Source organism: Gopherus evgoodei, chromosome 1 (assembly GCF_007399415.2).
Source record: "Gopherus evgoodei ecotype Sinaloan lineage chromosome 1, rGopEvg1_v1.p, whole genome shotgun sequence".
Classification (NCBI taxonomy): Eukaryota; Metazoa; Chordata; order Testudines; family Testudinidae; genus Gopherus; species Gopherus evgoodei.
In genome coordinates, this window is record NC_044322.1 from 34,032,338 (window position 1) to 34,044,982 (window position 12,645).

A 12,645-nucleotide genomic window follows, 5' to 3' on the forward strand; every position below is an offset into this window, starting at 1 on the left:
CACCTGGCTATTAGCTATTCTAGAGTGAATCACCTGCAGTCCTTCCTGTTGGAACTGTTCTTCTTTGTATAATGGGATGCGGGAGACCTGGATTCAAATCCCTACTCCAAATAAGGCACAATGGGGCATTGAACTTGGGTTTCCCACATCCTAGATGCCCTCACTAACAAGCTACTTGCTATTCTCAGGGAGGTCTTTTTTTCTTTCTCTTTCTCTCTCAGGTAATGACCCAGAAATGCCATCCTGGACCTGAATAAAATCTTTCTGTTGAAAGTTTAACTGAAACTGACTATTTCCCTACAAAAAGTTCCAGTTTTGACAAATCGGCATTTTCTAGCACAAAACTGTTTTTGTTGAAAACTTCCCAACCAGCTCAAGGGGGAGAAAGGGAGGAGGGATCATAGGAAGTCATGACTCAGGGCCTAAGTAAGTGACATACTTGTAGTGAATTTACTGTGGAACATCTGTGTATTGAGATGATAATAATAGGTATAAATCCAATAATTTTTTATTATCTCCTAGAACTGGAAGGGACCTTGAAAGGTCATTTAGTCCAGCCCCCTGCCTTCACTAGCAGGGCTAAGTACTGATTTTGCCCCAGATCCCTAAGTGGCCTCCTCAAGGATTGAACTCACAGCTCTGGGTTTAGCAGGCCAGTGCTCAAAGCACTGAGCTATCCCTCCCCCCCGTGCTATTACTCCTGCATTAGTAAAGCCAATATTCAAATACTAAGTCCCGTTCCTTTAAAAAAGAAGTTGAAAAATTGGAAGGGATTTAAAAAAGAGGTACAACACTGATGTAAGATCTGGAAAACATGCCTTCTAGTGAGAGACTAATTATCAATGCATTAAGTCTATCCTAGAGAAGGTTAAGAGGTGACTTAATTATGATTTAGAAATAGCTACTCGGGGAGAAGATTTTTGTTAGTAGAAAGCTATCTAATTTAGCAGACAAAGGGAGAAAAAGATCAAGTGGTTATAATCTGAAGCAGGATAAATTCAGACTAGAAATAAGGAGTGGGTTTTTTTTGTTTAATCGAGAAGGTAGTTAATCATTGGAACAATCTCTTTCCAGCTAGAAACTAGGTGGATTTTCCATTGGTTGAAATCATTAAATCAAGATTGATCAGTTTCTAAAAGATAAGCTCTAGCTCAACCCAAAGATATGGGCTTGATGAAGGAATCTTAGTGAAATTCTATGGCCTTTGTTATCAAGGAGGTTAGACTAGATGATCATAATGGATCCTTCCGGCCTTAAGCATGTGAAACTGAAAGTGTACCTAAACAAGAGAGCCATACAATACCTGAATCAGCTGTAAGTGAAAGGAGGCCATATGGTTTTATAATAAGATTAAAATATTAACTGACTTGGTGTCTCAACGGGAGATACAAGGAGCATCTGAAACAGATAGTACTGCACGGTTTAAAAATATGGAGAGAAGGCCAAGATTTGAAGCCTGGTGTCAGACTAAGCAGATAAGGAGTAAATGTGTTTGAATGTCAGAGATAGGATGGATCCATTTTATGGAAAAATTTTAAACACACTGGGCAGTAAGTTGTTGATATCTGTAGTTCATACCAAACGGGGTAGGAAAAACAGCCAATACCCAAGAAAGGGTAATATAATTCACAGTGATATAAATAGATGGGAAGCACAGGCAGTATGTAGTGTCCTATCAACTTTCATTGCAAATACTTATTTCAAGTTTTATTTTCATAGGTCTTTGAAAATAATGCTGCTAATACTGTAAGACTTAAAATTCATTGTATAGTACCTTCCGAGGAACTAGAAATGCTTTACAAACATGAATGAATGAATACTTGCAACACTCATTCTCCCCATTTAACAGATAGTGAAACTGGAATGGAGGTTGTGACTTACAAAGGGAAACTATTGAGTGTAGAACCCAGATCTTCTGATTCCCATTTCAGTACTCTCATGGCCACTAAACGCTGCCTCCATGTAAGGCCAATAGTGGATAAAATTGTAAAATTTTTGAATAATGCATAAAGTGAAGGGAAACTTAGTAATGCAAGAAAAGAAGAATTAAATGTAGAATGTCTGAGTAAGTTGTTCATGCAAAGTTATGGAAGCCTCTGGGGGCCTTGGAAATTTATTTTTTAAATTAAAGCAAGTACTTTGGGGATATTACCACCCTACCCAGGCCATTTGAATGAACTACTAAATATAAATACAAAAGGAGAAACACAAAAGGGCTGAGTCGTTAGGAAACTTAGAGTGAATTTAATTGCACATAAAGTACTTAATAAACTAAACGAACAGCAGCACCTAAGGCAACAAGCAGAACAAGTAACCTAAGAAGTACAAAAAGTGAATTGGTTCAGGTATTAAGGAAGGAGAGATTGCGGGCACAGTCAGCGTAGAGGTTAGAGCACAGTGGTTATCTCCACTATCAAATCCTCTTTAATACTTCCAGTATAATGGAGAGAAACATTTAACAGCTTGTTTTGTTCTGTGTTCTCCTCCATTTTATTCTTTTCTTCTGCAGACTATAATAATTCTACTTTAGAACAGACGCATCCTGTCCTTTGGTTTCAGTGCCATTACATTTATAATGAAATACAAGTAGATTAATCTTCTCTTTTTCTTCAGTTATTTTTGTAAATCTAGTTTTAGAACAGTTTTGATTTACATCAGTGTAATGGCCAGTAAAGAGAATAACACAACACAATATGTTTTCATTATCATTGCTATATGCTGTAGAATTCTGACAGTAAGTTGGAAAGAAGCTGCACTGGGCTGTATGGAAGGGACTGCAGTAATTAATCTTCATTAGAGTTGTTGCCATCACCTTGTAAATTAAAATTTATTATATGGAAGAAAGTTTGTGGCACAACATGTTTGATTAGCAAAATGCCAATACTTAAGGGATACATTATTCTTAAATATTCTGAATTATTTTTTATGTGCAGATTCATTCATTATTAACTGAAGTTTCTTTAGGAAAGTTGAACTGCCAAACATGCTGGAATTACACAGCAGCTTGTTGGCTGCATTGTGTTTACATGGGCAAGATTTCAGTGTAGTGCTGGTAAACGCAGCCTGCAAGAAATACTATAGCAAATGTAAATACGTACAATAGAGGTTTCTATCTGAGGCTCTCAAAGCATCATATAAACATTATTATTTAAGTAATGACAATGTGCTTGAAGCTGCACATGGCCTTTTATTTCAACCCAGGGGCGACTCCAGGCACTGGGGCGGCAAGCCGCGGGGGGACAGTGTGCCGGTCGCTATGAGGGCAGCAGTCAGGCAGCCTTCAGCGGCATGCCTGCAGGAGGTCCGACGGTACCGCGGCTTTGGCGAAAATTTGGTGGCGGGTGCCGAAGGCGCGGGACCGGCAGATCACCTGCAGAAACACCGCCGCAAGGCTGCCTGACTGCCGTGCTTGGGGCGGCAAAAAACATAGAGCCTCCCTGTTTCAAACAGTCTCTCCTCAAAGCTGTTACAGTCTAAAGAATACAGACTTTGAGTTGACAAGACATACTTAGAAGCCTGAAGAAGTTCATTGCTAGCAATTAAAAAAATCAAGTAATTTCTTGTAGCTATCACCCCATAACATCTTTGGGAAGTAAGTAGCAGTTTCCTCCATTTTACAGGTGGTTAAACTGAGATCCAGAACATTACTTGCCCAAGATTGCACAGTGAATTACCATCAGAATTAGAATCCCACCTTCTTGGGTTCCAGTCTCTTGTGCTAGCAGTCATGTCAAAGATGTATTTATAAGATGTGTGATTATGCATGTGCAGCAAAAGTGATATATAAAGTGAAAACACCTGTTTTGTTGTGTTTGGGTTAACATGGGTATAAATGGTGGCCCACAGGAATTATGGTGCACGTCTCTGAAATCTGCTTTACTACCTTGCTGCTCATGCAGATATAGCCACTCAGAGTAAATTAGGCCATCAGGCACGTGAAGCTGTGTGATAATTCAGGCTGCTGCAGCAGTGAAGAGCTAAACTGTACCGGATAGCACAAAGGAAGACTGCAATCCAGCTGCACGTGCCACTTTCCAAATGTTATAAAGGGATATTGGCCTGAGTGTTCTTCCTTATGAGTCGTGCCGTTTACTGAATAGATCACCTTACTTCGTTCCATGTTTTTTTAATATTCCTGCACTAAAAATACCTGTTTGAGATTCTCTGCATCCATTTCTCTCAGAAGCATCTCTATGCTTCTTCATGATCCCATCCCAACTTGCTTCCCATGTTAGATTCCCTCCTTGTTCATCTACCTTTCACCATACCTACTCTGTCTCAGGGGTGGGCAAACCCCAGTTTTGGGGTTGCAAAACTGTATGGAGGGCTGGGTAGGGAAGGCTATGCCTCCCCGAACAGCCTGGTCCCCACCGCCTATCCCACTTCCCATCCCCTGACTGCCCACCTCAGTGCCCCCCACCCATCCAACTCCCCTGCTCCAAGTCCCCTGACTGCTCTGACTCCTATCCACACCCCTGCCCCTTGACAGGCTCCCTAGAACCCCATACCTATCCAACCCCCCGTTCCCCTGACTGCCCCCCAGAACCTCCACCCCATCCATCCACTCACTGCTCCCTGTCCCCTGACTGCCCCCTGGGACCCTTCGCCCCTTATCCAACCCGCCGGCCCCCGCCCACTTACCATGCCACTCGGAGCAGCATGTTTAGCAGCCGCACTGCTCGGCTGGAGCCAGACACTCTGCTGCGCTGCTCGGCAGAAGTGTGCAAACCCACCGCCCAGAGCACTGCCCGCACGGCGGCATGGTTGCAGAGGAGGGAGACAGCTGGGGACGGGATGGGGACTAGCAGATGTGGCCCACAGACCGTAGTTTGTCCACTTCTGCTCTATCATGACTGGAGTTAATAGCCAAACATATTGGCTGTTGAAATGCATGTACTTTTATTTATTTATTTGCAACATGTTCCATTAACTTAGCAACATGCCTCTTCAGTAACAATAAGAAACAGTTTGACTCAAGAATAACTTTCCCACAAAGCTTTTGGTGAAAAGCCTTGTTTGGGTGTTTTGGATTATACAGAGACTGGAAAACTTACAGTTCCGTTTAAAATGTGTTATACAGTTAAGTGTTCTAAGTAACAAGATCTAGGTCTAATCATAGAATCAGGTGTTTGTCTAACCTGCTCTTAAAAATCTCCAAGGATGGAGATTCCACAACCTCCCTGGCAATTTATTCCAGTGCTTAACCACCTTGACAGTTAGGAAGTTTTTCCTAATGACCAACCTAAACCTCCCTTGCTGCAATTTAAGGCCATTGCTTCTTGTCCTGTCCTCAGAGGTTAAGAAAAACAATTTTTCTCCCTCTTCCTTGTAATAACCTTTACCTACTTGAAAACTGTTATCATGTCCCCTCTTAGTCTTCTCTTTTCCAGGCTAAACAAACCCCATTTTTTTTCAACCTTCCCTCATAGTTTGTTTTTTTAGGCCTTTAATCATTTTTGTTGCTCTTCTCTGGACTCTCTCCAGTTTGTCCACATCCTTCCTGAAATGCGGCGCCCAGAACTGTACTCCAGTTGAGGCCTAATCAGCACGGAGTAGAGCAGAAGAATTACTTCTCGTGTCTTGCTTACAACGCTCCTGCTAATACATCCCAGAATGATGTTTGCTATTTTTGCAACAGTGTTACACTGATGACTCATATTTAGCTTGTGGTCCACTATGACCCACAGGTCCCTTTCTGCAGTACTCTTTCCTAGGCAGTCATTTCCTATTTTGTATGTGTACAACTGATTGTTCCTTCCTAGGTGGAGTACTTTGCATTTGTCTTTATTGAATTTCATTCTTTTTACTTCAGACCATTTCTCCAGTTTGTCAAGATCATTTTGAATTTTAATCCTATCTTCCAAAGCACCTGCAACCCCTCCCAGCTTGGTATCATCTGCAAAATTTATAAGTGTACTCTCTATGCCATTATCTAAATCAATGATTAAGATATTGAATAGAACTGCATCCAGAACTGATCCTTGCAGGACCCCACTCCAATGGTGTCTCTATCTCCAGTTGGAGGTGGTGGTTTTTTTGTATTTATTTATAAGCCAGCTGCTTCTTACATTGTATTATTTCTTCTTTGTTTTAATTACTATGATTGTTTTGAACTAGCATCCTAGATGCACTATCAGTCAATTATGAATGCAGCTGAGGTTTCAAACCCTATTCAAGTGTTGAAAATAATAGACAAAGCAGCTAAGATTATTTTTATTTAATTAGGCTTTTAGTCTTACTCTTTTTTAAATGAATTCCCATAAACTGTGCTAAGCATACAATAGGTTCCTTGGAAAACTTTTGCAATTTACATTAGAATAAGTACATATACTGTCAACGTATGTTGTTTAGCGTTTATATAGCACCCAAAGTATACTAAGGGCTGCATGGAGAAATAGGACAAGATCCTTGCCCCCAAGAAGCTATAAACTAAGTATCAATAGCGAACAGCTTGAAGGGACATCTGCAAGGTTGACAGACCCAAAATCACAATAGATCTAAACATATTTTTTTTAAATGTTGTAATTCTGAAAAAAAAAATCTAACGTGAAAGCTGCAATATTGTTTAACTCCTCTCATTCTCTACTGGGCAGGCAGAAGAAATGTAAGGTTCTTTGTTTGCATAACATAGGGATACACATGTTTGTGTCATGCATTTCTCTCCCCACTCGCCCCTCGTCTCCTTTTTTCATTTTAATGAATAGGCAGAGGTTGACATCTGCAGTGTCTATTCTCGTCCTTTTTACAAGAACAGAACAGGTAGGCAGACATATGGATCACACACCTGCAATCTCAACACAACGAAGGCAAGACAGGCAGCAAGATAGAAACTTTGTCATTCTCTTTTTACTAAGTTAGAAAAAGGAAGAACATTTTGTAATGCTGATCTTTTTCCAGCGGGACCTGTGTTCTGGTGGTGTTTGGCTGTGCCACTGTAGTCATATTTTGAGCTGTCATTTTAATTGTAAACCCTGTTTCTGGAAGGTTTATAATGTAGGCATTTTAATGTGCCTGCAATTTGTTGCACTTCGCAAAAAGTTAAGATTGGGCTGAAAATCTTGAGTCCAAATTTTGTTACTGCCGGTCCACGTATGTCTGATTTGGAAATTCCTTATCCAAAGAGTCTAAAATGCAACTGAGCCTCATATTTTTGCTCAGTGTTGGCACATGTGTGCACTGATTATTGGAAGTTACTTAAAGTAAACATTGTAATGAAGCAACCCTTGGAATTGCTACATCACTAGGAAACACTTAATTCCCTAAATAACCTTTAAAGTAGCGTATGTGATCTACAGTACAGTGTGTGTGCCAAACTGCACTAAAACTGAATAATGGCAAAACATCAACTAAGCGTACACAAAAATCTTTGACTTGTTCATTTTCCCAGATTGTTAACAATGTTTTCTGATAGTCTTCTTTTTGCAGTGACCACTATGCTGGGAACATTGCATGATCAGGTTGCCTGATGTTTCCCATTATAAGACCCGATTTTCAACTGCTTATAACTTTGACAACTTTTAGCCAATTCACCTGTGTTCCTCAGGCTGAAGTATATTGGAAATTTTCAGCCAAAACAATTCAGGTGTTTCTGAGAACGAAGATAGGGGAAAATATATTGTGTGTCCTGTCCCATGTAGTGAGGAGGAGAAAACTGACTGATTCAAATGCAGCAGGGACAAGAGCTAGACCTACGGAGTCTGGGGAGTAGATTGGGGCAAGGAGCCTTGGATGGACATACGAGAAGCCGGAGAGGCTGGTGTCGGGCGGAGGAGATCAAGACTGGGAGTTGGGGTAGGTGAGACAGGAATTGCTGGGCAAGGAGGCTGGGAATAGGAGCTGAGGGAGTAGGTTGGGACTGGCTGGAAAAAGTGGTATGCAATCAAGTTATTAAAGACTGTATCATAATACATACACACAAGGGGGCTGAATTACGATTGCATGGGCAACCTTAATTCTGGTATTTCCTTAATTCTGGTATAACTTTTGATTGCTTGATCTTGCATCTTAATGTTACTTTAACACATAGGGTTGGGTTGATTGGTTTTTGATATGTAACTTAGTTTTCCACCCAGAGTCTTAGTGTGTGGCGAGTCAGTATGTAAATGTACAGTCCTCTAGCCTACCACACACTTACTGGCTGTGTAGACCTTGCTACCATGCACTGAACTTTTCATAGTATGCGTTGATGTACTGCTGTTTCAAACAGCCATACATCCAAGTGCACTATAGGACTTTTAGTGCACAGTGGCAGGGTCCAAGTGGACAGTTAGCACACAGCAGGCGAGAGCACTGCAGATTTACACTGGCTTGCCACACACTGACTGGATAGAGAAGCTCTTACCTAGGGCCCAAGTGTGACGGATGGTTTACAGAACATAGAAAAGATGTGGTCCTGCCCCCTAGGGCTTTTATCTTAATTTAGATAAGATAGAAGTGCAAAGAAAAACAGGGACAGGAGAAAGGAAGACAAGAGTTACAGGGTGTCTGGTAACCCAGACAGGTTATGTGCTCTTCTGACTGGTCTCAGTAAGTGCATAAGACTTTCCCTCTTTATATGATTCATAATAATTTAGAAACTGAGTGAAATGTGTTCACTTGATTTTGTTGGGAGGAGATGTACAGCACTAATATTATGGTAGCAAGGCAGGCAGCAGAAGATCTGAAAATGGGAGAGTTTGGACAGAGCAGGGAGATGAAAACAGAAGGAAGTCTGGCAAAGTGTGGTGGGTTGCCGATAAGTAAAAGGAAGAGTAAAGAGAGGTGCAAATTGATTGAGCTCTGCCCTCCTCCGAACACAGCAGTCAATACTATATGTGCTCCAGGTCTACACCTTTCCTGGGGTTGGGCTCACATAACATCAGCGAGCATAAAACTCTTCTTCCTAAGCTTTCTCCGCAAGCTTGTCTGTTCCTTGGGTTTCTCTGTAGGACTTCAGCTGTCTCACACCCTAGTTACCCATGTCTCAGGGACACTAACTCTACTATCTCCTGGCTGCAGCTAACAATATCCATCTACCAGCATGAGTCTTAGATTATAAGCTCTTTGGAGAATGGACCATGTCTACCTTTTTTTGTATAGCTCCATGTGGCCCTAGTACAACAGGAGCTGAGGCTTTTAAAAAGCCTTTGCTGAAGTTGCTGATGTCACTGGTTACTACCCATGTGTTTGGATGTCAAGCAGCTGGGTCCTGGAGTCCCTGATGCTGACTCCCTGTTTGGCAGAGGAGAAGGGAAGGCTGGACAGGCAAGACCATTTCCCTGGGGTCCAGGACTCTTCCAGAAGGAGCTGGGGCTTTTTAAAGGTTGGGAGAGGAGGGTGAGCATCTAAACTTGGGTTTTAGTAAGGAAATTATACACAGAGTGAAATAGTTTTTCTGAAGTACAGTTGTAAGGGAACCATTTGAAGTCAGTGTGGATACATAAAAAAGCAGAAAAACTAGGTAAGGCTTGGGTTTCGCAGCTTTAAATCTTGCTGGAAAGGCTGTGTACATGTTTATTACTTCCCTTCCTGAACTTGTCTTTAATATTTGGAATTTATGTCATACATTAGTAGCAGCAGAGAAAAGAAATCTCAGTTAATGCAAACGTTCTGATCTTAATACTTCTCAAAGTGACTGGACATTGCATGAGGCGCTGCATGCAATAACTATATACTTTGTGAGCTGCAATAGCAATGCTCAACTGTGTGAGGGAAGGGAAAGTAGTAAGGCATGTGTCATCCTTACCTTGAGTTTTCTGGTGCGATTCTTGCTTTGTCACCACTGAGTTAATGTACAGTTTGCATTTAATATTATTGGGTATTTTAACTGAGCTGGCCAAAAAATGCCAATTGTTGTTTCAGAATTTTTTTTTTAATTTGGAAAATTTCCCATTAAATGTATTTTATGAAAAACTGAAATCAAAAACCATTTTTAGTTTTTTAAAAAATCATGTTTTAGATTTAAAAACCAAACATTGTAACAGAAAATCATTTTTCAAAGCCAATTATTTTCTGGTTTTGGTATTTCACTGGAAAACTGAAACATTTCTACCAAAATGAAAATATTTCATGAAAACAATTTTTCTTAAAAATAAAAGTTTCAACTGCATTTCAACCAACTCTAATTTTAACAATAATTTAAAAAAAATCCAGTTACATGTGTGCGTGTTGATGGGTTGGATAGCAAGTGTTTTAAAGCAATAGGGCCATCTATATATACTGGCATTTTGAAATGGCATGTGGCATATTGACCTGCTAAAACCCAATGGCTTCCCTGAGACTATTTTAGACTCATGCATTTGTTCTTGGTGCATCATGTAGAAACCCCATGTGCTGACTTTCATTAGCTCAGAGAGGATTAGGAAAAAACTAAGGAGTATCGTACCCAATGGTTCACAATAAAAGCTGTGCTTTTGTCAGGAGCATTTGGCAAAATGTGAAACACAAGAGAGGATGTTTGTGTTTCTTGTATTGAGCTGAAATGTGCTTACATTTTGGAGGTACTTAATGTAATATTGTGCATGCAAATCTCTGAAGTAGACTGTGAAGACATAAATGGTCCTTGGAGGAAAAACTATGCGAGCTGCACAAAGCCATTTTATTTTCAAGTTCATTTTCTCCCTATTTTCTGTGTTTTTTCAATCATTATTTCCAACCCTAATATTAAATGTGTTGCTGTTGCCCCCACTTCCCTAGAGACAGTGCTGCACTCTCCTCCTGATTGCTCTGACTATAAATAATTGTTCTCAGTTGTTATAAAGAATACAGTTTCTGAGCCCCATTAATATAAAATCCTGCCCAGGAAATGCCATTATAACTCGCATTTAAAGTGGCTGAAAAATCCGTTGCTGGATAACTCTGTTCCTCTCATGGCAAAGACCTATGTAGTAGTTTCCAAGGATTTATTTCTAGGGGAAATGTTTTTAAAACATCGAATGGGCCTCAAATGAGATGGGTCCAAATTACCCCTGTAGCCACACTCTGGAATGTTGAGAGAGTTTGGATTTTGCTCTGGATGACAATTCTAACATTGTGACTGTTGTCCAGGTCAACTGACATATCACTGAATCAACTTTTCCAAGTTTTCTAGCACTACAGAATGCAACAGTATTGTATAAAGCCAGTATTGATTTCTTGAGATATTTTAACCAATTAACTACTAAATAAACAACAAAACATTCAATTCTATGTGAAAGAGATTCTAAAATAGACATTCAGAGTTCATTTAATTCCATTGCTATCCTCTTCTGAATAGTAATTTTATGTTTGCCTCTTATCTGGCCATAAATTTGTCTTGTTTAAAATGAATTGTTTGATTGCATGATGATATTGATTGCCACAGTTATTAAAAAGAGTAACTGATTTGTTTCTGCAGTGAGCTTGAGGAGAAGAACGGAACAAGGAAAAGAAGCAAGAGCAGCAATAATGCAGCAGAAGAATCGCCACTGAGAAGGAAGAAGGCTAAACTTAGCGACGAGCACTCTTTTGTGCCATTAGATACAGGGCTTTCTCTGGCAGAGGATGAAGAGCTTGTACTACATCTGCTCAACAGTCAGAAATAATTATTTTCCCCCAGTTTTTTTCTGCTAGATCGTCTTTGCTCTTATGTCAGAAGTGTGCACAAAATCAATCTGGTATTAGGGCAGATGGGTATCTGCAGACATTGATAAATGAGTTTCATGAACAATGGACTTGCCTCAGATCAGATAGTAGGTTATTCTTTTCCATGGCATATATTCAGGAGGGTTGGTTTGGGATTATAAAGATTCCCAAGACAACTTTCCAATCTAAATCCTCTGATGACATTTTGTTAGTAGCACATTTATAATTGAAACGCTCCAGGTTTGAAGTATTTGTTGCATCTTTTTTGTAAAACGTAAGCTTGATTCATAACAAAAGTTTAGTGTGCTCCAGTCTGAATTTTTCTTGATTTTTGGCAGGTTTGTAATCTCACAATATAAAGAAAGTGGATTAAAACTATTAAAGAATAAATCTTTTTCCAGGCTCAAATGGTGAACAGCCGATATGACTTATTAAATGAAATGCAGATTTGTTTTTACTGTATTTAGTACACATTTTTTAAAAGCTCCTGACATTTTTGAAATAAGTATGTATATCTCTTTAGCTTCTCCATGAAAACAATTAAACCTTTCCAGCCAGTTCGCATTTCCATTATACTTACAATTCTGTCAACTGTGTTGAAACAATCAAAAAAAAAAAAAAAAGAAAATTAAAGAAAATTCTGCCAGGGCCAGACAGACAAGGGGACAATGTACTGTCTTCCTAGAGCCAAGACATGAGATGTTATTCTAAGATTGGGTAGGCTTCTGAAGTTGATGGGCAAGGGTCCACTGGTGGTGGTTCATATCTGAATTAATGACATTGAGTCTGGGATGTCTCACAGATGGTAGATCCAAATTTACTGTAGAATGAACAAGCGATCTTCTCTGAGATCCTTCCAGGTCCACGAAAGAAGGAAGGACAGAAGGCACAAAATTCTAGAAGTGAACAGCTGGCTAAGTAGGGGTTGTAGAGTAGAGGGTTTTGATTTTGTGGAACAATGATCCACCTTCTGTGGGAACAGGGGGATGTATAGTTTGGATGGCTTCCACCTCAGTAGAAGAGGAACAAATCTCCTCGACAGGCTGGCTAGATTAGTCAGGAGAG

The 12,645-nt window shown here is 40.1% G+C and overlaps 1 protein-coding gene across 1 annotated transcript in view; it reads left to right on the forward strand.

The window, feature by feature from the left end:
• The window catches only part of DDX10 (DEAD-box helicase 10), a 354,057-nt gene extending 342,069 nt beyond the window's left edge, over positions 1-11,988 (forward strand). The window contains exon 18 of the mRNA XM_030561169.1: positions 11,354-11,988. Coding sequence (XP_030417029.1) covers positions 11,354-11,540 — 187 coding nt within the window. The 3' untranslated portion in view covers positions 11,541-11,988. The remainder of the gene's footprint in view (positions 1-11,353) is intronic.
• Positions 11,989-12,645: the final 657 nt, after the last annotated feature.